At 43.9% G+C, this 27,603-nt stretch overlaps 1 protein-coding gene across 1 annotated transcript in view; it reads right to left on the bottom strand.

The window, feature by feature from the left end:
* Positions 1 to 27,603, bottom strand: part of LOC114897812 (kinesin-like protein KIF28P) — a 60,823-nt gene that overhangs the window by 27,990 nt on the left and 5,230 nt on the right. The window contains exons 2-10 of the mRNA XM_029226888.1: positions 20,345 to 20,380; positions 16,358 to 16,582; positions 14,579 to 14,733; positions 10,562 to 10,673; positions 9,020 to 9,087; positions 6,917 to 7,026; positions 4,189 to 4,295; positions 2,640 to 2,730; positions 1,038 to 1,092 (exon numbers count right to left, since the gene is read on the bottom strand). Coding sequence (XP_029082721.1) covers positions 1,038 to 1,092; positions 2,640 to 2,730; positions 4,189 to 4,295; positions 6,917 to 7,026; positions 9,020 to 9,087; positions 10,562 to 10,673; positions 14,579 to 14,733; positions 16,358 to 16,582; positions 20,345 to 20,380 — 959 coding nt within the window. The remainder of the gene's footprint in view (positions 1 to 1,037; positions 1,093 to 2,639; positions 2,731 to 4,188; positions 4,296 to 6,916; positions 7,027 to 9,019; positions 9,088 to 10,561; positions 10,674 to 14,578; positions 14,734 to 16,357; positions 16,583 to 20,344; positions 20,381 to 27,603) is intronic.

The following is a 27,603-nucleotide window of genomic DNA, read 5'->3' as shown; positions in this document are numbered from 1 at the left end:
TGACCGGCTTCCTGGCTGTTCTAGAATGTTCCTGGACTCCTTGGCTGTCATGGAATGTTCGGGAAGTCGAGACACACAACAACCACCCGGAGCCCTTGTTTGCCTGGGGCTCAGGGGTCCTGTGGGAAGGTTTGACCCTCAGCTCATCTGGAGTTCAGCCTTTCCAGACCTGTGTGTTAGACTAGGGTCGCTGCAGGAAGTGGTCTGGAAAGGGAGATGAGGGGGTCCCCAGGAACAATCAGGGCAAAGGGCCTGGAGGCCAGCGGTCAGGGTGAGTTAGTGCCCACAGGTCCCCCGCCTCCCCTCTCCACCCCCCTTCCAGCCGCCAACACACACACAAACACACACATACACACATCCCAGGTGGGCTCAGGAGGGCTGAGGTATGTCGGGGGGACTGGTCAGTAAGGTCCCTCTTTGTAGGGGCTGATTGAGTCTATTGACTGGAAATCTGTGGGCAGTAAGGACACAGTGGTCCTGGAAGAGGGAAAGAAACCCTGGAGCAGCAGCCTCCCCAGGAGAGAGGCCACGGAGGTAGGGCCCCACTGTGAGTTTACGAACCCGCCTTGGGGTTCCACAGGGGCTCCTACAAGGATCCTGAGGGGTCCTCAGGGAGGGGATCAGCTCAAAGTCTGGGCTTTGCCTTTGCCGGTTGGTGAGGGCTCTGAGCACAGTGATCTAAGGATGCTTTGCTCTTGGTGGTGGGACCACAAAAGGCATAGGCCACCCATAGAGGGCCTGTCCTCCTAACTCTCTTCACTTCCTGCCCCATCTACTCATGTCCAAGCTCAGAGCCAAGGAAACAAAGTGAATGCAGCACAAGGGATTTCGGTGACAGAAGAAAACCCTCTGAAGGTGATCTTCCATAAGCATTAGAGTCGGTCCCGAGGAAGGTCTGGTCATATCTTGTCCTTGGTTGTCCGGCAGGGTCTGTGACCTGGCCTGAGGACGACTGGATGAATTCTGAGAGTCTCCTCTGGATGCAGTGGTCGCAATTCTCTAATGCTGGACAGAGGTGCTGGGTCACGTCAACTTACCCCAAACCTTGAAGAGTGATGGCATTTGAAGCTGCCTGACCAGCATCACACGAACCTGAAAACAATTACGGTAAGTTGTTTTCAAATTTTTTCAGAATTTGACATTAGTAAGTTAACATGTTTGATGTTTGGGAAGTGCCATATCCTCTCCAATTAGATCATGTAAAGGGATTTTTTCACTGCGATTTTCAGTCATGATGGTACATGGACATCACCTTGCCTTGGGGATAACTGTTCTACTTTCTACCTTTTTTGTGATGTTCCTAACTTTCTGTTTGTTTGTTTAGGAAAATATTTTTTATTTAAGAATGTGTCACTTATGTTAACATTTAATGGATTTGTTATTGTTATTTTAAATGAATTTTTATTAATTTTTATTGGAGTGTAGTTGATTTACAGTGTTGTGTTAGTTTCAGGTGTACAGCAAAGCAAACCAGTTATACATATAAGTATATCCACTCTTTTTTAGATTCTTTTCCCATATAGGTCATTACAGAGTATTGCGTAGAGTTCCCTGTGCTATACAGCAGGTTCTTATTAGTTATCTACTTCATATATAGTAGTGAGTATATGTCAACCCCAATGTCTCAATTTCCTAACTTTTTTAAAGTTCTACCTTCTTCATGGGAATTCTGGAGGAAGAAACTGTTGCATCTGGGCCTTAGGAGACCCACTGAAGCCTGGGCACAGGGAAGGCCCTGGTCTGTGAAGCTCTGTTTCTGTCCAGTGACTGAGCCCAAGGACAGTGTTGGGAGCATCACACCAGCCTCCTGGGGCTGCCCCCTCATTCAGCCCCCACTGCCGTCCTGCATGAGCCTCTCCTGTCCTGAGTGTGCACAGGGCTAGGGTGGGAAAGCCAGATGGGACTAAATACTGGTGCCATTTTCCAGTGGATGAATGGATCAACAAAATGTGGTACACACATACAATAGAATATTGTTCAGCCTTAAAAAGGGAGGAAATCCTGACACAGGCTTCAACATGGATGAGCCTGGAAGACATTATGCTAAGTGAAGTAAGCCAGACACAAAAGAACAAATACTGTAAGATTGCACTTATACAAAGTGCCTGGAATAGTCAAATTCATAGAGACAGGAAGTAGAATGGTGGTTGCCAGGGGCTGGGGGAGGGGCTAATGAGGAATTATTGCATAAAGGGGACAGAGTTTCAGTTTGGGAAGACAGAATCAATCTGGAGATGAGTGCAGGTGAGGGCTGCACAACAACACAAAGGCCCTTAATGCCAATGAACTTTACCCTCAAAGACGGTTAACATGGGGAATCTTCTGTTATGTGTATTTTTTTTTTTTTTTGTGGTACGCGGGCCTCTCACTGTTGTGGCCTCTCCCACTGCGGAGCACAGGCTCCGGATGTGCAGGCCCAGCGGCCATGGCTCATGGGCCCAGCCACTCTGTGACATGTGGGATCTTCCCGGACCGAGGCACGAACCCGTGTCCCCAGCATCGGCATCGGCAGGAGGACTCTCAACCACTGCGCCACAAGGGAAGCCCTGTTATGTGTATTTTACCACAAAAAAAAATCAAAAAGAAAAAAAGGGCAGGAAGCATGAGCAGGACCAGGGCAGGTCTAGAGGAGTGAGTACCAGCTTCAATGAAGTGCTTGAGAACCCCCGTGAGCTGCGGGTCTTCATTGACGTTGAGAAGGTGCGGGAAGGTCTTCACCATCTGCTGCTCCTGGAGGAGAAACAGAGAGAGGACTTCCTCGCCAGACAGGGCAGCACAGCACAGAAGGCAATGTTCCTTCCTATCCACTGCTCCTCGGAGCTGTTTGTCTGTGCATCCCGTCAACTCACCCCATAAAGCAAACCCAGAGGAGGAAAGTGTGGCCAGGGGCTTCGCTGACAGAGCGGGTGCGATCCTGGCAGGTCAGCAGTCGGGGGCCTGCATTCATCCCGTCAGGACTGTTGCAAAGCACAGCCGGTTTCCGACTCTGTTCACCATTCCCAGCTGCTCTCGCATGGTTCCCTGCACTTTGGTTTCTACCCCTGCCATTTCTTCAGGCCCCCGGCATCCCCAGCTGTCAGGAGGCCCCATTCTGGTGCTCCGCCTGGGTAATTCTTCCCGGGTTCCACTAAACCATCTGCCCTACATCTCATTCCCCCAAGTCCTTTGGCGAGCTCATCACCCATCAGGTGTTGATAGCAAAATGGGGCCTATTGCATCGCCCTCTCTTGGTTACCAAAATGCGCTTCATTTTTTAATACAGGTGTTGATTGGTATTGCGGTTATAGAGGTCTGATAGTCAAGCAGAACTGGAATAAACTATGCAGGCACAAGGAAAGCTTTTAAATCCTGAAGTTCTCATAAAGAGTAAAGAAGGTGAGAGTCCTTCTGGTTCTAACTGTCCATACAGAACAGAGTCCTAGGTTCTTCACTCTGGATCCTACTTGACCCCTGCAGCCAAGGGTCACAAACCCAGGTACCCCTTACACAGGATTGTTACTTTCTTGGCCCTTCTGGCTGCTGGGTGCAGCCATATTACATCCACACCTCTAGAGTTCTTGGACCCTAACTTAACCTGACCCCCTGCTGCCACAGACCTCCACCCGACTCCACTCCTTCCGCCTGGAGCTCACATCTATTCTGGCACCATGAGCCCTTTGGAATCTGGACTGGACCCCTCCCACCACTTCTAAAGTCCTCCAGGGCTGGCCCATGACTTTGGAGTTTGTCCAGAGCCTCGTGGCTTTGGGGAGGAAGGTCATGGGAGACAGGGCATCTCCCTGGCCCAGGTACAAAGTTCACACCCCAGCCCATTTATGATCTGGAATTGGCGGTGAATACCAGATACGTGGTTCAGGGTCACAACTCATAGACCCCAGAAGACAATCATATTCCTCAGATCCTCCCCAAATTCTAATTATCCACAGCCTTGAATTCTATCCTCAGCCTCATGGCCTCTTTGCTTCCTTCCCTTTCATGCCCTGTCATTCTCTCCCCAACTCTGCCAATAATTTAATTAAGTCATACATCACATATAACATGTCACATTCACATATTATACATAATACACCTCACCCTGATTATCCACCTGGCATCAACCCAAGCATGGGCGCTTGTCTGGGTAAGGGGCAAGGCCACCCACCCCCCCGCCAGGTTGCCACCCTCGGCAGGTGGAGGTGGTGAGCTCACCTGGGCAATGGCCACGTAGTACTGCTGCCATTCGCTCCGGGCCTGCTCCAGCTGGTGCACCCAGCTCAGCTGATCAGTGGGAGACCTGAGCCAACAGGCTGGCAGCTCTGGAAGGAGGGAGATACTTTAAGCAATTTAAGGCCAGTTTAAGGTCTGCAGTGTCAAAGGTGAGGCACAGAATGTCTCAGTCAAAACATGGCACTCTCAGTAGGAGTGGGAAATAGAACTGCACTGACTGCACTTGGCAAGTCCTATAAAGACTAGGATATTCACTGCAGCTCTATTCACAACAGTCAAGACGTGGAAGCAACCTCAGTGTCCATCCACAGACGAATGGATAAAGAAGTGTGGTACATATATACAACGGAAGGTTAGCCAAAAAAAAAGAATGAAATCATGCCATTTGCAGCAACATGGATGGACCTAGAGATTATCATACTAAGTGAAGTAATCAGAGAAAGAGAAATACCATACAATATCACTTATATGTGGAATCTAAGAAAATAGCACAAATGAGCTTATTTACAAAACAGAAACAGACTCACAGACATAGAAAACCAACTTATGGTTACCAAAGGGGATAGCTGGGAGGTGGGAGGGGGATAAACTAGGAGTCTGGGATGAACATATACACACTACTATATATAAAATAGATAAACAACAGGGACCTACTGCACAGCACAGGGAACTATACTCAATGTCTTGTAATAACCTATATGGGAAAAGAATCTGAAAAATAATATATATACGTATGTGTAGGTGTATAATTGAATCACTTTGCTGTGTATCTGAAACTAACACAGGGCTGCCCTGGTGGTGCAGTGGTTAAGAATCCACCTGCCAATGCAGGGGACACGGGTTCGAGCCCTAGTCCGGGAAGATCCCACATGCTGCAGAGCAACTAAGCCCGTGCACCACAGCTACTGAGCCTGCGCTCTAGAGCCTGCGAGTCACAACTACTGAGCCCACGCACCTAGAGCCTGTGCTCCGCAACAAGAGAAGCCACCGCAATGAGAAGCCCGCGCACCGCAACAAAGAGTAGCCCCCGCTCGCAGCAACTAGAGAAAGCCTGCGCGCAGCAACGAAGACCCAACGCGGCCAAAAATAAATAAATAAATATATTTTAAAAAAGAAACTAACACAACATGGTAAATGAACTGTACTTCAATAATTAAAAGAAAAAAAAAGACTAGGATCACCTCTTAATTCATAGGAAACTAGAGCAGGGAGGTCCTTTGTAGGAGGAGCAGTGAAGCTCAGCAATCTGTTTTTTTAATCATGTGGGCATGTGAGAGCATTTCAGGGCATTCCTGTGAAGTCAGGGGATTCAGGAAGAATCAAAAATTTATCTTACCTTGTTTTTCATGCGTTCCGTGTCTGTGCTTATGAATAATGGGAATTAGATGCTATATTTAGGTGAACATCCGCATGTCCAGATTTTAGAGGTACGGAGATTTGTGACAGAGCAGAGTCATGCCTGGACCAGATGTGGGCACAGCCTCTAATTTAGGAAGTGCGTGGTTGAGTCTGAAGCCTTAGTGAGTCAGGACTTGGGAACCCAGAGATATGCCAGATGGGGCCAACCTGTCCTCGAACAGAACACCCATGGGGGCAGCCAGGTGTGTGTGCATGCGGGAGCGGGTTGTGGTTGGGAAGTGTTGCCACCGCCAGACAGAGAGCCCGTGTGGCACGAGGGAGCCCGGCCGGGCAAGGGGAACGGCTCCCAAGGGCCGGACGATGACAGTGGGGGCACACTCCACTAAGAGCACTGAGCGCAGGGCTTTCAGGCCTTCTGGTCTGGCTGTTTTGATGCTGAACGTTTTTATCAATTCTACTTCAACAGTTTTATATTTTGCCCTTTCCATCCATACCATTCTAAATTGTTCATGGGCATAAAATTACACACACCTCATGCTGCCATGCTGAAATCTCAGGCCTTCACTCAAAGCAGTGGTCCTCAATAATTGCACGGTGGGCCACCTTAAGGTGGGCACTTTAAGAACCACTGCTGCCCCCGGGATGGATTAATTGGTCCAGATGGCGCATAGTCACCAGGTGACTCTAACGTGCAGCCAGGGCTGAGCAGAGTCTTAGAAGAGGGTGCTGGGGCTAGTGCTTCTTAGCTCCAAACATCACTTAACTGCATGAGGCCATCAGCCGAATAAACGCCCCTAGGGCCACCGTCCAAATCTGGTAAGGAAAAAGTAGTCCCGGTGGAAAGAATAACCTCAAAATAAAAATGGCAATTAAAAAAAAATGAGACTAAAATGACCATTTAAAAAGGACAAGGCCAGGGCTTCCCTGGTGGCGCAGTGGTTGAGAGTCCGCCTGCCGATGCAGGGGACGCGGGTTCGTGCCCCGGTCTGGGAAGATCCCACGTGCCGCGGAGCAGCTGGGCCCATGAGTCATGGCCACTGAGCCTGCGCATCCGGAGCCTGTGCTCCACAACGGGAGAGGCCACAGCAGTGAGAGGCCCACGTACCGCAAAAAAAAAAAAAAAAAAAGGACAAGGCCATTATTTCTCATAACTGCTGTGAATCTACATTCAGGCCAAAATGTCCTGGACAAAGGCCCAGGGGTGCCGCAACCTGCCCTAGGGCTCCCCTAAGACTCTACCCAGGGGTTGGCCCCCAGGCCTGGACCTGGCCACGGCCCCTCCCTTCCTCCCTCCCGCTCCCAGCCTCCTGGCTGCTGGCTTGGACCCGCGCTGACTCCTGACTCGGTTTACCTGCCATTCTGGAGTTTCCACACCCAAGCAGCAGTTTGTTGTTCTGTGCCCTGGACTCTCTCATCAGGGTCGAGGTGTTGACCACGGCTTTGTTCCGGATCTTCTTAGCCCTGTGCAAAGGTGGACATACAACCAGGCCCTGGACCTTTTGCAGTTGGAGCAGTACCACCAGATCACTGGCTGGAAACCGGGCTCTGGTCTCAGAAGGTCAAAGTGGGAGCCTTTCATGCCCAAGTGATTCGAAACTCCACCATGTAAGGTTCCAGTAAACCATGAAGACCAGAAGGGACTCAGAGATATCCAGGGTTCAAATAAATAGGAGCAGCTCAACCGAGGCCTGGAGCCTGCCCGCCACGTGTTCTGGGCCCTGAACACACTCCCCCAGCTGGGCTGACTTGGTTAATGCAAAACTCTCTTCAGTCACTGCTGCTGCTGCTGCTATAGCACCACAAACCCTGGAGGCTCCCCGTGACCCTCTGCCATGTGCTCCTGGCCAGCAGTGGGCTTAGAGATTACCTAGTTCACTCCCAGCAAGTGCTGCATGGGGCGCACTTATGCTAAAACGTGACTTGCTCTTTATCCGAAATTCAAATTTAACTGGGCGGCTTATATTTTATTTGCTAAATCTGGCAACCTTACTCCTTTCACTGAGGAAGAGGGTTTCCAAGGCAAGCCCACAGTCGCACAGGCCGCGGCAGATCTGGGCCTGGAGCCCAGGGCCCCTGGGGACCATTTTCTCCTTCCTCTGCATCACACAGTGTCTCACGTCAAAAGTGCTAGCAACAGATTTACATCTGATAAGCAGAGAGAAAATGACCATTCTAAATATTACTAAAGAGAAAATTCAAGATCTGAGTGGTACAGATGCTGGAAGAAAACGTCTACTGGAGTCAGATGATATCGAGACCACGCAGCGCAGAATGAGAATGCAAGTGTTCGTGACTAAAATGCAAGGGCCCCTCCCTGAGAAGACGCCAAAGGAAGACCAGAAGGACAGGCGATTACTTGGGGACATCACAGCAACTACCACTTTTGAGCTTCAGCCCCATGCCAAGCAGAACTTAGCCAGAAACGGTTCATGAACAATCTCAGGTGGTCTTCACCCCACCCAGAGAGTGAGGTATCACCTCCGTCAGCAGGTGAGGTCACCGAGGGCCAGCGAGGGTCAGGTCCCGTGGCAGGCAGGGCCAGATTCTGACACACAGGCCCGTACCCATTCGAATAGGAACCAAGTCCATTTCACATGCCAGCTGCAGCTGCCTGGAACACAGGCTGAGAATTCCAAGCTCCTGAAAGGACCTGATGGGAACACTGCAGAGGTGGATTCTCAAATCTGCCACATGAATACGATGCAGGGGTGGTGGCGGCACGCGGTTTCTACCCCTGGTTGGAGGCTTCCTCTCCCCAGACCCTCACCTGCCTAGACAGGTCAGGAGGAGTAGGCTCCTACGTGCCTTGAAAGGCAGGAACTCGGCTCTTCCACAGCGTCCTGCAGGGGCTAATCGAGTGGGCTTGTCTCCCCGGCCAGTCCGAAGGGAGGGAACCAGCAGTGACAGCCCCGCTCTACCCGCACAGGGAGGAGACGCCTGTGACCTGCTGCGTGGGACCTGGAGAAATGAGAAGCAGCTCAGGGAAAGCTGCAGAGCCGGGGGCTGGTTCCCAACTTTGGGAGTGCCTCTGATGTGCTCATCTTTATTATTAGCACAAAAATTCTCTGCCTGTCACTATGCTCTACGTGTGTCCCAGACGACAGAAGGGGAATCTGTGAATGGTCATGCTATGTGGCAGGAAAATGCAGGGGGACAGATAAGTGACCACATCAGGATTGGGATCAGTGCTTCCTCCCATGGGTTTGAGCCCACGGCTCCTCCCCCATCCAGGGCTGGAGTGACAGAATGACAGGCTCAGGAGGGTCCTGAGCCCCCAGTTTGACCTCCTTTTATTTGTTTTGTTTTCTCTCACTCTTCTCTCACAAATCCTTTTGTTCTTCCTTCTTCTGGACCCCTTCCCAAGACGCCAACCCATCCAGTATAAGGGTACTAGAAGAATTTGCCAGATTTAGAACCTAGAACCACTGTGGATAATAAGTATTCATAAACGTACCTTTCAGCATATCTTAATGTTGATAAAGTTTCCTCGTAGCAGATGTCAGCCGGACTTATGGCTGCTATCTGTAAAAAATAACCTTCTCAGATTTTGGTTTTCATATAAGGTTTTAGAGCTATTGTTGTCGATATTACACAACTAACAGTCAAGGAACATCTTGTAATTTGTGGTACTGTTCAAACTTTACAACTCAGACAGAAAACTCAGGCTTAGAGAAGAATAATGTGTCAAGGTCACTCAGATAATAACTGGCAGAGCTGGGACCTGGACCAGCCCTGACTTGACACCTGTGCAGCTAACCTCTGTACTACGTGTCCCTCAGCACTGAGTCCCCAGCAGATTTCCTCGGGGATTTAAATGACCTTTGAACACTGGCACTGCAGAGACCAATCAATAAATCATTACTGAGTAGCCACTTGTATGGTTTCAAGTCTGGTTATTGACTTTGGCTTAATTGTTCTAGAATTCAAATGAGAAAACAAACTTTTTGATGAGCTGGAGGTGGGCAGGGTCACTGAGGGTGAACAGGGGGGAGTGTGATTGCCCAGGTGGCAGCTTGTAACTTATAGTCCTGAAGGTCAAGATTCAGAGCATAAGGGCCTGGTGACTAATCCTTTATCTTTGTCCAGCTTTTCAGCTTTTAAAGCTTGTTCATTATATCATCTCATTTAATCACCACAGCAGTATTTCCAAGGCGAGATTGTTATCTTCACTTTAGGAAGGAGGAAGAGGAGGTCTCATGGTAAGTATGCTAAAACTGGGATTGGAGCCATGGAGCCTCAAGAGCTTGGATGTTTAACGTTCAGAGGAGTCTTATGGGCCTTCTTTTAGTCCAGGCTCTTGGGGGATGGCCCAGGGAGGCCCACAGGTACTGACAACCAGAAAAACGTTAACCAAAATGTTTGAAAAGAGTTAGGCAAGAATAAATGATAAAGACAGATCCAGCAGCAGGCGTTTCTCTCCTAATCAGGACAACAGACTGGAGGCCAGTATGAGGCTGGAAGCAGAGCTTGCCCAGTTCTGTTCCTTCCCTAATCTGAAGCTTGAGAGCGGAGTGCCCTGACTTAACACACTGCACACGGTACCACTTGGCAAACTTTCAATAATAGAGTCTGGAGTCTTTTGCTGAGATGACACGACTTGGCTACTCTCCAGGTTAAGCACCTGCCCTGTGTCTAAAACAGTCAAAAATTGATTCCAGTCTTGCCATGGAATGACTGCTGATTTATAATAACGTGACATTGTTAGTGTTAGTTTTAAAACTGTATTAGTTTCTTCCTGATAATAAAAGTAATATATAGTTCTGTAGAGAACCAGAAAAGAGTAAATTAAAAAATCAAAATTAGCACTATAGAAACTTTATTTGAACATCGCCATGGAAAGAGCTCCAGGAGTCATAGATCAGAACGTGCTATATCAATGCAGAGTGCTGTGTTTAGTGGTCCACAGAGAATAACTTTAATAATAATAAAAACAACAGCAATAATGACAGCTACATGAGTCTAAACAGTCTAAAATGTGGTAAGAAAATCACTTTACCAAAGTAGTTCTGCTGTTCCCACCCAGAGCTGACTGGAGCAGTTTGGTCAGAACAGAGTCTCTGTAGGGAATGTGCAAGACTTTCTTCCCCATGGCTGCATCAGCCAGAGCACTGAATCAAAAGAAAATATAAAACAACAAAATTTTTTACATGTATCAAGAAGAAATCTGCTTCCCTGTGGATAAGTCAGAAACACTCCTCAAATCCCCTTGTCGACCCCATATACCAGAGACATGACTCTAAGGAATATCCAATAGTTGAGACACCTTCTGTACAAAGATGCTGAAGTTAAGACAGCAGCACAGGCTGCTGGTTCTATCCCCAAGGTCAGCACTGGGGAAACCATAACAGAGAGGGAAGCCCAGATCTGAGGCACTAACACACTAAACCTTTGGAGGAAAACCCAGAGCCTGCAGGCTATTGTAAATTTATGTATAGGGAAGGGTTGTGATCTGAGGAAGAGGGTGGCTAGCAGGGTGAAGATAGGAATGGGGAGTGGGTTTAAGTCCTTTTCTTGCCTTTCTCTCATACTGCCTTAGGAAGATCCCATAGCATTAGGACCCCATAGGACTACAGCATCAGAGTAACAGTGAATAAGAGAAGTAACAGTGAATAAGAAAAATAACAGCTCAGTTCCTGCCCTGCTCAGGGCACTATAGAGAAAGTAGTGTTGTCACTGAAGAGAGTGGGGAAGGGCAGGGAGGAAATCCCATCTCTGTGAAATTATAATCACAAACAGAGAAAAGAAATCTAAAAAATTAATCCATCAGATTTAGAAAAGAAACAAAATGAACATCTAGAAAGGAATAGATACAATAATTGAAATTTAAAACACTATGGATAGGTTCAACAGCAAATTAGACATTGCCATAATGGGAATTAGTGAACCAGATAGTTCAGAGGAAATCCAGATTGCAGCCTGGAGACATAGAGATGGAAAACAAGAAAGAAAGGTTAGGAGACATGAAAGACAGAGTGAGAAGATTCAAATAGTTTAATCGAAGTTTCAGGAGAGAAAAGAGAAAAAAAATGGGTAGAAGCAATATGTGAGAGATAATGGCTGAGAATTTTCTAGTATTGATGAAAATCACTATCACAGAGCTATGGAGGCTAAGGAATTCCAAGGAGGATAAATAAAGACAAACTGACACTCAAATGCAACATAGTGAAATTGGGGAACATCAAAAAAGAAGAGCTTAAAAGCAGGTAGGGAAAAAGATTATCTTCAAGGGAATAGCGATTAGACCAAGAATAGAAACCAGGAGAATGGTATCCTTAATGAGCTGAAAGAAAATACTGTCCATCCAGAATTATATACTCAGCAAAATTATCTTTCAAAAATAAGGTAAAATAAAGAAATTTCAACCAAACAAAAATTGAGTTTGCCATCAGCAGATGATCACTAAAAGAAATTCTAAAGAACATAGTTCAACCAGAAGGAAATTGATCTTACAGAGCAGCTCTGATGTTTAAGAAGGAATGAATAAAAATAATAAAAAAGGAGTAGACGTGAATGAACACTAACTGTGTAAGATAGTAATGATAATGTCTTTCGGGGTTAAAGAAGAATAGAATTAACATATATATAAAAAATAGCATATGTAGGATGGAGATACTCATATTATCCAGGAATAGGATAAAGTGTTTATTATATTTAGATGTTGACAAACAGATTGAAGAGCCAAGGAACAGTAAGCATATATTGAATTTTGACATGTAACAGAAGTAGCATAGAAGATCATTGGGGAAAGGAGAGACTACTTAGCAAATGATCTGAAAAAATTGGTAATCGATAAGGAAAAAATAACAAAAAGGATGCCCACCTTACACTACTACACACCAACTCCAAATGGATAGGAACTTAAGTATAAATTTTCTTAAACAAGACAAAGAAAATGCAAAAATGCAAAACATAAACAATAACTTCTGCTCATCAATAGACACCTTTAAAAAAGTGAAAAGTCAAGCTACTAACTGGGAGAAGATATTTATAATACATATACCTGAGAAAAGAGTAATAAAAATAGTAAAAAATGTCTGCAGATCGATCAAAAAGACAATAACTCAATAGAATAATCGGAAAAACATAAGACCAGGTATTTTGAGAGGAAACATATTGCTAATAAGCAAATCAAATGATGCTCCAGCTTGTAGGTAACCAATGCTATCAAGACCATAGTAAAATACGTTTATACCCACTTAATTGGTAAATATCAAGAAATTTGACAATACCAAGCCTTAGAAAAGATGTGGATCAACGGGATATGTTATACATTGCTCCTGGGAATATAAATTGGTCCAACCACTTTGGAGAACAATTTGTCACCATCTCGAAAAATAAGGTATTCACACACCTTATATATAAAACCCAAAAATTTCAATTCTTTGTCTCTACCAAAAGCACTTTGAAATATTGATACCCAATGATTTATACAAGAATGTTCATAGTAGTACTGTTTGTAATAGCAAAAAACAAACTTGGAAACAACCAAAATGCCAATTAACGTGAGAATGAAGGAATAAATTGTGGCATATTCCCACAATGGAATACTACACAATAATGAAAAAGAAGTAACAACTGCTACTGTAACAACATGGATGAATCTCATAGACAGGACATTTAGTAAAACAACAGAAAATAAATTAACCAGAGCCACACATAACATGGATAGATATTGTTAATAATGTTGAATCTAAAAGCAAACTCTACTCCTGGGTATGTACTTAAGAGGAATGAGTAATTATTTTCCCCTAAGTACCTGTACAAGAACGTTGATAGCAACTTTATTCATAATAGTCAAAACCTGGAAACAAACTAAATGCCCATACAAGAGGAGAATGGATAAATAGTGGTATATTCCTATAATGGAATACTGCATAGCAATGAAAAACAATTAATAATTGCTAAGTGAAACAGCATGGATTAGTCTCATAGACACAATCCTCAGTGAATGAAGCCAGATGTAAAAGACAATGGCCTGGGATTCCCCTGGTGGCTCAGTGGTTAAGAATCCGCCTACCAATGCAGAGGACACAGGTTCGAGCCCTGGTCCAGAAAGATCCCACGTGCCGCAGAGCAACTAAGCCCGTGTGCCACAACTACTGAGCCTGTGCTCTAGAGCCTGCGAGCCACAACTACTGAGCCCGTGTGCCACAACCACTGAAGACTGCGTGCCTAGAGCCTGTGCTCCACAACAAGAGAAACCATTGCAATGAGAAGCCCACGCACCGCAACAAAGAGCAGCCCCTGCTTGCCGAAACTAGAGAGAGCCCCCCACGTGCAGCAATGAAGACCCAACACAGCCAAAAATAAATTAAGTAAATAAACAAACAAATAAATAAAAGACAATGACCTGATATACGTGATCTCATTTTTATGAAAATCAATACAGTTAGGCAAAACTAATCTTTGATAACAAAGGTCAATTCCTTTTGTTAGGATTAAAAATTAGGAGGAGGTATGAGGGAGTTTTCTGAGTTTGGGAAATGTACTATATCTCAATCTAGATGGTAATTACATAGATATATACATATATAAAAATCCATTGAGCTGAACCTTTAAGATTTCTGCACTTTACTATATGTAATTTATACCTAAGTAACCTTAACAATGCAAGATCCAGAAAGCAATATAATATTTTACCCTTTTATAAAATTCAAAAATCAGTGCTACTAATAAATAATAATGTGCACAAGCGATAAAACAAGAAATGATAAAATAAAGAGGGAAGGAAGTAGGGAGGGAGGGAGATTAAACATAAAATTCAATATGGTGGTTACCTCCAAGGGGAGAATAGGAGAGGAATACCACCTGTTTCTTGGGTTGGGTGGTGGTTTTATTAGTGTTTGTTATTTCATTTAAAAGCAATTAATTAGTGTAAAATAAAATCTACAGGAGGGCCAGGAATGAACCAATGATGATAGTGGGTCATGAACCAAGGGTCATGATTAATCTAAATTTTGATATTTGAGTTTTTTTTATGGCACAAATAAGTACCTATCCACTGATTATTTACCTGATCACATTTCCTAAATTGGTTAAACTTAAGTTAACTCGTGATCCTTCCCTCAATCTGTCACCTTCAGATCCTGAAGATTTCTGCCTTTCACTTCCAGCTAAATCCACCAAATTAATACTGGATTGTTTGCTGAGGTCTCTGTCTAGAAAAACCTGTAGGAAAGCAACACAGGTCATGCTATTAGAGTGGCAGCAGACTACACAAGAAGACAATCTATTTTACATTCTAGAATATTTTTTCTAATTGTATTTCACACTCAAAAAAGATGTAATAAAATTTGCAAGTTAAAATGCCATCCTCTTTATAATGACATTTTACAATAACATTACTAGGTTCAAATGTCTCAGTTGCCTCTTCCCAATTCTGCAAAGCTACTTTCAATGATATATTAGATATTAGTATTTCTGTGATCAATAAGTATTTTAAATCTACTGTGAAATCTGCAAAATAAGTAACTGTTCAGGATGGTGTAGTCATGTAATGGAAAGAATGCCACAGGTTCCCTTTCTGTCATGTAACTGTGAACAAATGATTTAACTTTTCAGAGTTTCAGCTTCCTCAGTTGTAAAATAAGGATGATAGCATGTTTTGGGGATGTTATGAGGGTAAAAGATAATAGATGTAATGGTTCTAACCATGCCTGGCATACATAAATAGGTGTTAATGTTGTTACTGACACCAATAAACAGAGTAAAATCATTCTTTTCCAGTTAATTTTGTCTCTTGCCTCTAAAATATCAAGTTTAAAAAATAGCAGGGAAAACCATATTTAAAGTTTATGAATTTCAGTAACATGGTAAAATTAAGTGAATAATATTTAAAAGTTTACAAGGTTCTTTAAAATGCAGAATGCTATTTAAACTTCTCAACATTCCTATGAGGATAACTATTCATCTCATTTTTACAGAACAAGAAACTGAGACTTAGGAAAGGTAAGTTACTTCCCAAAGTTTCAGAGCTGGTAAACAGAGTCATATATGGTCTAGTGTTTTTCCACTATTCCTGGTTAGAGCAGGACAATCTTTATTTATTACTGTTTTATCTATTACTAGTGCTGTGGCTTAGGGGATGGAGGTGGTAAAATTGTAGCTAAATGTTTAACCAGGCTTTGTGAATAACCATGTCTGAATCAAATTGTCCATAACTGTAGAGGTCACTCGGTGATATCCACCAAGGAGAATGGAGGAGAAAAGTGCGCTCTAGTTTATCAAAGATTCTATTTAGTGGGGCGTTACATGGATTACCTGATTTCAAAGACTTTATCTTTGTGATTCCAAATATCAGAAAGACACTTCAGTATCTGGCTAGGCTCATGGATCTGAAAGTTGGGCATTATTATATTGGTGATGCATACAGAGCCTACTAGTAGAATTCTCCATGACAAACCACAGACCCACTCTCATATCTCCACAGTTTGATCAATTCGGGGGTCAAAACCTGTTTCCCAGAGCATCGAATTTACTTGAGGGAAAGCAGTCTTTAGTCTCAGGGGCATTTCTGGGATCTGGTAGGTCTTACTGCCACCCCTCTGTTAGTAACGGGCTCACTTAGGCCGGGGTTGGGGGGCATGGATGTCGGGGGAGGGAAGCAAGAAGACAAGTGCCTCACTTTCTCCTGCTTCTGACCCTATAGTCTATGTTTGGAAAGAGCCACCTTAATCCATAGATCAACTCTAAAAAGATTCCATAATACTCACCAGCCCATAACGCTACTGGGAACCTTTCCCTGGACCCCCTTGGTGGGAGGTGGGGACAATGGCATCCACTTGAATCTCACCTGCTTGAACTGAATGGTGATGACCATGTGAGACCGGCTGCTGCTGGCATTCATGTTGGTCGAAGCTGTGGTCCTTATTTTTGTTCCTTGTTCCATCAGTCTTTCAATCTGGGCATAGTTCTCACAAGGCACTGACTTTAGACCATCCACATAAAAGCCCAGCTGTTGGTCTTCCCTTACTTTTAGCCCTCCAGGTTTCTTGGTTTTGGACAGCAAATCTTTTACCTGTGGAAAAAAGAATAAATAATGCAAAATTCAGGAAGGCAAGGATTTTTGTTTATTTCACCGTTACAGCCCTTTCTAGAATATATTAAGTGCTCAGTAAATATGTATTGGATGAATGAATAAATGTTAAAGTTCTGTAGGTACCAGACCACCTCATAATTTAAATAAGTAAGGAATAGAGAAATGACAAGCAAGAAAATATGGAAACCTGCTGTAATTAGTGAAATCAGAAGCATATATTTTTTTAGAAATTCAGTTTTATTATGTTCAAGTACCTAGAGCACTTCAACCAGACTGCGAGGTCCCTGAGGGCAGGGCATGTTTCTTTACTAGGACAGTAAATCCTAACATGGTTCCTGACATGTGATAGGAACTCAGCGAATGCTTGTGGAGAAGATAGTGTAACTGAAGCTAAGCTAACAAGTAATGTTTAATACACTGAATATGGAGTATTGGCGGAACTGCTTTTGTAGCATGAAAAAACATTTTAGTCGGTATCTACAGTTGTCTGACTTTACATAGGTGATTCTAAAGCTTTTGTGCTTGAAAACATGGTTCTCGGATTATCCTAAATATTCTCCTAGCAATCTTGTTAACTCTTGTAGTTGATCCGCAACTCCTTTGTGAATAATATAAAAAGAAACGATCCCAGCCTCTTTCTGAATTATCACAAATTTTGTATTACAAAGTAATGAAGTCTTACTTTCCTGAGAACAGTGATCAGTGAAACTTAAAACACTTAAAAGTTAGTAACATTCAAAGTACCTAATGTTCTGCCTAGGTTAAATCATGTTGCAACAAATGCCACCACTGTGAATATCTATTACCAAGGGAAACTTATTTAACCCAAACGGTATTTGCTACAGCCAAACCTAACAAGAGACTGTGGGTAATTCTTTGGATTTTCTTCTTATTATTGGAGATTTGTGTGATGTCACACTTAGCCCATGGCCTCAGGTGAAAGTCCATGTTGCCCCTCCCCCAAAAAAGCCACTTCTGCCAAGGCACAGTAGGTCGAGCTATGGGAGCCTGGTAGAGCCAGAGTCCCTAGAGCAGGTAGTTGGTATTATACGATGCAGGGAGATCTGGGCTGGGAATCTGACCTGGGCTCTTAGTTCTGGTTCTGCTTCCAAAGTGTGAGAGCCTTGGAAAGTCTCTTACATCCCCAGTTTTCTCCTCATAAGAGAAGAGCGATGGATAAAATGGTCTCTAAGATCTCCCCAAGTATTCTGTAGCTTTAAGTCCTAGAGTCAAAGCAAGATCACAGATTGAATTCAGGAAAGCAAATTAGGACAGTGGACAGAAAGGTCAGAGATAAGCAGACATCAGAACGGAGGCAACTCTGTCTTAGATAGGAAGCCTTTTCTATAACTTCCACTGAGTGATTATAAATTGTAGGAAGCGGCATCTAAGGCTGAAGATGTGTCTGAAGAAGGCTTATTAGAAAAAAGGTAAGTAGGTTTATCTAAATGGAATATGGAAGTGCCCAGAGACAAGGGCAGATCCTGGTACCTGATCCTCCAGGTTGTACCTGGAGATTAAATCGATGGTTATCACGAGAACTTCCTCACTCACCTCAGCTCTTGTGACTCCTAAGTCTGTATCTGGCACTCCTTCAAATATGACTTTGCCGCTAGAGAAATCTTCTAAAACCCCAGTCTGATTCTCTTATTTCCCTGTTTAGAACCCTTCACTGACTCTCCATTGCCTCCCAGACAAGAGCCCTTGCCTTTTAGCAACTGATGTTTAGCGCCATCTACTGATGCTTCCCTGTTCTCACCTCCCCACATGCTTCCAGCTCTGGCTACACAGGACTCTCACTGTTCCCTTAAACGCCATGTGCTTTCACGTATCCGTGGACTTATTAAATACGAATCCTGCTGCCTAAAGTGTCCCCCAGGCCTCCTACTGCCTCACCAAACTCATAAATATCTTTCGAGGCCCAGTCTAACTGTGTTGACAAACACCAACAGTATTAGTTCTCTCTCTTCTATGCCTTTCTTTTCACCATTCATGCGGCATATGTAATATATTTTATTACTATCTTCAGTGGAGGTTATATCTTCTATGAAACTTCTCCATGACAGGAATCATGTCTTAGGTTTTATTCATTCTCAGAGTCTAGTATGATGTCTGAAACATGAAAAGTATCTAATAAATGTCACTTTGTTGAAGTACTGCTGGAAAAATACCAGAGACTCGTAGAAGATGGGACATGAAGAAGTATTTAGGATGTCCAATGTCCTTATTCTAGAGATAAGAAAAGAGAACTCCAGAGAGATTATCCTCATTAATAGGTATCAGTAAGGGACCCACAATGTGATGCAATTCTCCCCTGTTCCTTTCACAGAACTTCGTAATAAAGGAAGTAAAGTTGTCCTCCTGAAGTTACTGGTATGAAATAAAGGAGCTATACTGTCTCCCAAGCCCATCAACTTGAAAGAAATAGAAACTTAATCTGTGACCTTAACATAACAACCCATTTGAATTTACTATCAACCTTCAACAGTAATAAATGGCTCATGGAAGCATATGAGAAAAAAAATGGATATTTCCTCTCCTTAATATAAAGAGAAAAACACTGACAGATTTATTCCTTCAGTAATATTTATTTAGTAATGATTAAGTGCAAGGCTTTGGGATAGCACTTGGGGTTACACAAGAAATCTTGGGGTATGAAACTACCCTTAAGAAACTTAGAATTATAGATACCCCTGTCAATTTACCCATTCAGCAAACCTTAGGGGCATCCATTCTAAACCAAGTATTATACTAAGTATTGCCAATAGAAAGGTGCAATTATCTGTTCTGGAGATACAAATATGTAAATAAAATTTTACAGTATGATATAAGCACAAATAGGAAAGGTTGCTCAATATCTAGTGTTTGATAAGCGCTACGTTAGAAATTTAAGATTCAGTGCATCTCAAAGTGTAGTGTCTTGTTTTAAATTCTCTACTTTATAAATAAGCAAACTGAGCTCTGAGATAAAGTGATATCCCAAAGTCACAAAGCTAGTAAATGAGAGAGCTGGGATTTTGAACCCAGGTTCTATGATCAGGCAAACTATGGCCCATGGGCCAAATTCAGCCCTCCACTTGTTTTTGTATGATCATTGAGGTAAGAATGTTTTTCACATTTTTAAATGCTGAAAAAAATCGAAAGAAAAATATTTTGTGACGTGAAAATTAGGTGAAATTCAACCTTCAGTGTCTGTAAACAAAGGTTTATTGGTATGCAGCCACGTCCACTCACTTACATACCTCTGTGGCTGCTTTTGTGCTCTGAGGGCAGAATACAGTAGTGGTGACAGAGACTTTATGGCCCTCAAAGCCTAAAATATTTTCTGTCTGGACTTTGAAGATAAAGTTTGCCAACCACTGTCCTGAAGCCCGACTGACTGAAGCCTTAGGATGTATAGAGGAGCTGACATCTGAGCTGGATTTGAAGTTTAGTAGTTTCTTTAAGGCCAGATAAAGCAGGAAGGGTATTCCAGGTAGGGGAAGATAGATGTAGGAAAGAATGACATATTCTGCAAAGGACGAATAGTTCTATGTGGATGAAGAATAGAATGTGTGGAGACACTAGGACATAAAATGAAGTGGAACCTACCTAAAATGAGGTAGGTTAGGGCTGAATAGTCAATGCCAGGCTAAAGAGTTTTGACTTTATCTGTAGGATAGGTGAGGGGGAGCCTCTGATATTTATTAAGCTGCAGAGAGTCACTCAGATTTGTGTGTCAGAAAATATAATCACTGTTACCTGTTCATTGTAAATTTCCAGCATGCTGAATGTAACCTGTATAAAAAAGGGCATAAAGTAAATTAAGATTCTCTTGAAACAGTCATCTTTGAAAAAAAAAAGTACTAGGGAAATGAGATAAATGTACAACAAAGGAAAAAGCGAAATATTAAATACAGTAAAGCTCTTTTTCACAAGCAATAGGAGATTCTCAAATAATTTTAATGATATGGAGGAAGTTCTTAATATAAATTAAAAACACACAAAACATTGCATGTGTGTGTGCCTGTGTGTGTGTGTTTCAGCCTCAACTGAGAAGAGAAAAATGTTGTTCTTTATTGCTCACTCTCTGATCTGAACATATGCAGAGAAAAAGATTGGTCTTTAACCCTACTGTGCTTTTGGAATAATGCTAGCCAAGCTTACACCCCTTAAACAGGAGATTGGGGGAATCTGAACTTCTCTAGTCTAGAGAAAAGGCTCTAAGATACTGACATTTTGCCACCACCATCCCTTACCCATGAAAAGCTGGCTTACCTGTTAGTCACCCTGTGGTGAGTCCTGCCAGTCAAACCTTACCTCCCCAGAGCTTCCAACTAGCTTCAGAGAGCATCACATTTTAAGATGAACAAATGGGAGGGGAGATCAAGATGGCAGCGCAGGAGGACGCTAAGCTCACCTCCCCTCATTAACACATCAAAACTACGTGTACCCGTGGAGCAATTCTCACTGAAAACTAATTGGAAACCAGCAGAAGGATGCTTACAAGACCAAGGCTATAAGAAAGATCCACACAGAATCGGGTCGGAAGGGAAGAGAAGCAATCAAGTCGGGACCTGTGCCCCTGGGAGGGACACAGAAGAGGAGAGGTATTACACAGGCTTGGAGATCCTACTGGGGAGTGAGAGGTTTGAACACACAGTGGGCAACCCAGCCCTGGGGTCTGACACCGGGAGGATGAGTTCCCCTAGCTGCTCTGAAAACCAGTGAGACTGACAGAGGGCTATAAGAAACCTAGACTCCACTCACGAAGAGTGTGCACACACTTGCTTACTCCAGAAACAAGGCAGAGGAAGCAGATTAAAACTGCATGGGAGGGCTTCCCTGGTGGCGCAGTGGTTGAGAGTCCGCCTGCCGATGCAGGGGACGCGGGTTCGAGCCCCGGTCCGGGAGGATCCCACATGCCGCGGAGCGGCTGGGCCCGTGAGCCATGGCCAATGAGCCTACATGTCCGGAGCCTGTGCTCCGCAACGGGAGAGGCCACAGCAGTGAGAGGCCCGCGTACCGCAAAAACCAAAACCAAAACCAAACCAAAACAAAACAAAACTGCATGGGAGGGGAGAGGGGGAAGATGGCAGAAGAATAAGACGCGGAGATCACCTTCCTCCCCACAGATACATCAGAAATACATCTACACATGGAACAACTCCTACAGAACACCTACTGAACGCTGCAGAAGACCTCAGACCTCCCAAAAGGCAAGAAACTCCCCACGTACCTGGGTAGGGCAAAAGAAAAAAGAATAAACAGAGACAAAAGAATAGGGACGGGACCTGCACCAGTGGGAGGCAGCTGTGAAGGAGGAAAGGTTTCCACACACTAGAAGCCCCTTCGTGGGTGGAGACGGCGGGTGGCGGAAGGGGGGAGCTTCGGTGCCGTGGAAGAGAGCGCAGCAACAGGGGTGCGGAGGGCAAAGCAGAGAGATTCCCGCACAGAGGATCAGGGCCGACCAGCACTCACCAGCCTGAGAGGCTTGTCTGCTCACCTGCCGGGGTGGACGGGGCTGGGAGCTGAGGCTCGGGCTTCGGTCGGATCACAGGGAGAGGACTGGGGTTGGTGGCTTGAACAGAGCCTGAAGGGGCTAGTGCACCGCGGCTAGCTGGGAGGGAGCCCGGGGAAAAGTCTGGACCTGCCAAAGAGGCAATAGACTTTTTCTTCTCGCTTTGTTTCCTGGTGCGCGAGGAGAGGGGATTAAGAGCGCTGCTTAAAGGAGCTCCAGAGACGGGCGCGAACCGCGGCTAAAAGTGCGAACCACAGAGACGGGCATGAGACGCTAAGGATGCTGCTGCCGCCACCAAGAAGCCTGTGTGCGAGCACAGGTCACTCCCCACACCTCCCCTCCCGGGAGCCTGTGCAGCCCGCCACGGCCAGGGTCCCGGGATCCAGGGACAACTTCCCCAGGAGAACACACGGTGCGCCTCAGGCTGGTGCAACGTCATGCCGGCCTCTGCCACCGCCGGCTTGCCGCGCATCCGTACCCCTCCCTCCCCCCGGCCCGAGTGAGCCAGAGCCCCCGAATCAGCTGCTCCTTTAACCACGTCCTGTCTGAGCGAAGAACAGACGCCCTCCGGCGACCTACACGCAGAGGCGGGGCCAAATTCAAAGCTGAACCCCAGGAGCTGTGCGAACAAAGAAGAGGCTCTCCAAGCAGCCTCAGGAGCAGCAGATTAAATCTCCACAATCAACTTGATTACCTGCATCTGTGGAATACCTGAAACGACAACGAATCATCCCAAACTGAGGAGGTGGACTTTGGGAGCAACAATATATATATATATTTTTTCCTTTTTCTCTTTTTGTGAATGTGTATGTGTATGCTTCTGTGTGAGATTTTGTCTGTACAGCTTTGCTTTCACCATTTGTCCTAGGGTTCTGTCTGTCCATTTTTTTTTTTTTACTTAAAAAATTTTTTTTCCTTAATTATTTTTTATTTTAATAACTTTATTTTATTTTATCTTTATTTTATCCTTTCTTTCTTTCTTTCTTTCTTTTCTTTCTACTTTTTCTCCCTTTTATTCTGAGCCGTGCGGATGAAAGGCTCTTGGTGCTGCAGCCAGGAGTCAGTGCTGTGCCTCTGAGGTGGGAGAGCCAACTTCAGGACACCCGTCCAGAAGAGACCTCCCAGCTCCACGGAATATCAAACGGCAAAAATCTCCCAGAGATCTCCATCTCAACACCAGCACCCAGCTTCACTCAACGACCAGCAAGCTACAGTGCTGGACACCCTATGCCAAACAACTAGCAATACAGGAACAGAACACCACCCATTAGCAGAGAGTCTGCCTAAAATCATAATAAGGCCACAGACACCCCAAAACACACCACCAGACGTGGACCTGCCCACCAGAGAGACAAGATACAGCCTCATCCAGCAGAACAGGCACTAGTCCCCTCCACCAGGAAGCCTACACAACCCATGGAACCAACCTTAGCCACTGGGGACAGACACCAAAAACAATGGGAACTACGAACCTGCAGCCTGCAAAAAGGAGACCCCAAACACAGTAAGATAAGGAAAATCAGAAGACAGAAAATCACACAGCAGATGAAGGAGCAAGATAAAAACCCACCAGACCTAACAAATGAAGAGGAAATAGGCAGTCTACCTGAAAAACCATGAGATACCACTTCACACCAACTATCATGGCTATAATGAAGTAAGATACAAGTGTTAGCCTGAATTAGAGAAACTGGAACCCTCATACACTGCTAGTAGTAATATAAAATGGCGATCTGCTTTGGAAAAGTCTGGCAATTCCACAAACGATAACATAGAGTTACTATATGACTCAGCAGTTCCATGCATAGGTATATAACCAAATAAAAACGTGTCCACACAAAAACTTGTAAACAAATGTTTATAGCAACATGATTCATAATAGCTAACAGGTGGAAACAACCCTGACACCAAATAGCTGAGGAATGGATGAACAAAATGTGGTATATCCATACAATGGATTATCCAGCCATAAAGAAATGAATTTTTGACATATGCTACAACATGGATAAACCTTGAACACGTTATGCTGAGTGAAAGAAGGCAGTCATAAAAAACTATATAATTCCATTTATACAAATTGTACAGACCAGGGAAATATGCAGAAACAGGGATTAGTTTAATGGTTGTTTAGGACTGGGGGAATAAGGATGATAGCTAAAGAGTACAGACATCCTGGGCCTGAAACCAAGATGGCTGAGTAGAAGGATGTGCTCTCACTCCCTCCTGCGAGAACACCAGAATCACAACTAGCTGCTGGACAATCATCGACAGGAAGACACTGGAACTCATTGAAAAAGATACCCTACATCCAAAGACAAAGGAGAAGCCGCAATGAGACGCTAGGAGGGGCGCAATCACAGTAAAACCAAATCCCATAACTGGTTGAGTGGGTGCCTCACAGACTGCCAAACACTTATACCTTATAACACAGAAGTCCACCCACTGCAGTGAAGGTTCTGAGCCCCATGTCAGGCTTCCCAACCTGGGGGTCTGACAATGGGTGGAGGAAGTCCTAGAGAATCAGACTTTGAAGCCTACTGGGATTTGACTGCAGGACTTCGACAGGACTGGGGGAAACAGATTCGACTCTTGGAGGGCACACACAAAGTAGTGTGCACATCGGGACCCAGGGGACGGAGCAGTGAAACCAGGGGAGACTGAACCAGACCTACCTCCTAGTGTTGGAGGGTCTCCTGCAGAGGTGGGGGGTGGCTGTGGCTCACCATGGGGACAAGGACACTGGCAGCAGAAGTTCTGGGAAGTACTCCTTGGCATGAGCCCGCCCACAGTCTGCCATTAGCTCCCTCAAAGAGCCCAGGTAGGATCCAGTGTTGGGTTGCCTCAGGCAAAACAACCAACAGGGAGGGAACCCAGCCCCACCCATCAGCGGTCAAGTGGATTAAAGTTTTACTGAGCTCTGCCCACCAGAGCAACAGTCAGCTCTACCCACCACCAGTCCCTCCCATCAGGAAACCTGCACAAGCCTCTTAGATAACCTCATCCACCAGAGGGCAGACAGCAGAAGCAAGAAGTACTACAATCCTGCAGCCTGTGGAACAAAAACCACATTCACAGAAAGATAGACAAGATGAAAAGGCAGAGGGCTATGTATCAGATGAAGGAGCAAGATAAAACCACAGAAAAACAACTAAATGAAGTGGAGATAGGCAACCTTCCAGAAAAAGAATTCAGAATAATGATAGTGAAGGTGATCCAGGACCCTGGAAAAACAATAGAGGCAAAGATTGAGAAGATGCAAGAAATGTTTAATAAAGACCTAGAAGAATTAAAGAACAAACAAACAGAGATGAACAATACAGTAACTGAAATGAAAACTACACTAGAACAAATCAATAGCAGAATAACAGAGGCAGAACCGATAAGTGACCGGGAAGACAGAATGGTGGAACTCACTGCCACAGAATAGAATAAAGAAAAAAGAATGAAAAGAAATAAAGACAGCCAAAGAGACCTCTGGGACAACATTAAATGCAACAACATTCGCATTATAGGGGTCCCAGAAGGAGAAGAGAGAGAGAAAGGACCCGAGAAAATATTTCAAGAGATTATAGTCAAAAACTTCCCTAACACGGCAAAGGAAATAGCCACCTAAGTCCAGGAAGCGCAGCGAGTCCCATACAGGATAAACCCAGGGAGAAACACGCGGAGACACATGGTAATCAAATTGGCAAAAATTAAAGACAAAGAAAAATTATTGAAAGCAGCAAGGGAAAAATGACAAATAACATACAAGGGAACTCCCATAAGGTTAACAGCTGATTTCTCAGCAGAAACTCTACAAGCCAGATGGGAGTGGCATGATATACTTAAAGTGACGAAAGGGAAGAACATACAGCCAAGATTACTATACCCGGCAAGGATCTCATTCAGATTCAATGGAGAAATCAAAAGCTTTACAGACAAGCAAAAGCTAAGAGAATTCAGCACCACCAAACTAGCTCTACAACAAATGCTAAAGGAACTTCTCTAACTGGGAAACAGAAGAGAAGAACCGAACCTACAAAAACAAACTCAAAACAATTAAGAAAATGGTCATAGGAACATACATTTCGATAATTACCTTAAACGTGAATGGACTAAATGCTCCAACCAAAAGACACAGGCTTGCTGAATGGATACAAAAACAAGACCCATATATATGCTGTCTACAAGGCACCCACTTCAGACTGAAAGTGAGGGGATGGAAAAAGATATTCTATGCAAATGGAAATCAAAAGAAAGCTGGAGTAGCTATACTCATATCAGATAAAATAGACTTTAAACAATGTTACAAGAGCCAAGGAAGGGCACTATATAATGATAAGGGATCAATTCCAGAAGAAGATATAACAATTATAAATATATATATGCACCCAACATAGGAGCACCTCAATACATAAGGCAACTGCTAACAGCTGTAAAAGACAGTTAACACAATAATAGTGGGAGACTTTAACACCTCACTTACACCAATGGACAGATCATCCAAAATGAAAATAAGGAAACAGAAGCTTTAAATGACACAATAGACCAGATAGATTTAATTGATATTTATAGGACATTCCATCCAAAACCAGCATATTACACTTTCTTCTCAAGTGCGCACGGAACATTCTCCAGGATAGATCACATCTTGGGTCACAAATCGAGCCTCAGTAAATTTAAGAAAATTTAAATCATATCAAGCATCTTTTCTGATCACAATGCTATGAGATTAGAAATGAATTACAGGGGAAAAAACGTAAAAAACACAAACACATGGAGGCTAAACAATACGTTACTAAATAACCAAGAGATCACTGAAGAAATCAAAGAGGAAGTCAAAAAATACCTAGAGACAAATGACAATGAAAACACGGCAATCCAAAACCTATGGGATATAGCAAAAGCAGTTCTAAGAGGGAAGTTTATGGCAATACAAGCCTAACTCAAGAACAAGAAAAATCTCAAATAAATAATCTAACCTTACACCTAAAGGAACTAGAGAAAGAGGACAAACAAAACGCAAAGTTAGCAGAAGGCAAGAAATCCTAATGATCAGAACAGAAATAAATGAAATAGAAACAAAGAAAACAATAGCAGAGATCAATAAAACTAAAAGCTGGTTCTTTGAGAAGATAAACAAAATTGATAAACCATTAGCCAGACTCATCCAAAAAATGAGGGAGAGGACTCAAATCAATAAAGTTAGAAATGAAAAAGGAGAAGTTACAACAGACACTGCAGAAATACAAAGCATCCTAAGAGACTACTACAAGCAACTCTATGCCAATAAAATGGACAACCTGGAAGAAATGGACAAATTCTTAGAAAGGTATAACCTTCCAAGGCTGAACCGAGAAGAAATAGAAAATATGAAAAGACCAATCACAAGTAATAATTGAAACTGTGATTAAAAATCTTCCAACAAACAATAGTCCAGGACCAGATGGCTTCACAGATGAATTCTATCAAACATTTAGAGAAGAGCTAACACCCATCCTTCTCAAACTCTGAATTC

This window comes from Monodon monoceros, unplaced genomic scaffold (genome assembly GCF_005190385.1).
Source record: "Monodon monoceros isolate NGI ecotype Baffin Bay Population unplaced genomic scaffold, NGI_Narwhal_1 Super_Scaffold_18, whole genome shotgun sequence".
Classification (NCBI taxonomy): domain Eukaryota; kingdom Metazoa; phylum Chordata; class Mammalia; order Artiodactyla; family Monodontidae; genus Monodon; species Monodon monoceros.
The sequence above is the reverse complement of the archived record's forward strand: the minus strand, read 5'-3'. Positions and strand labels throughout refer to the sequence as shown.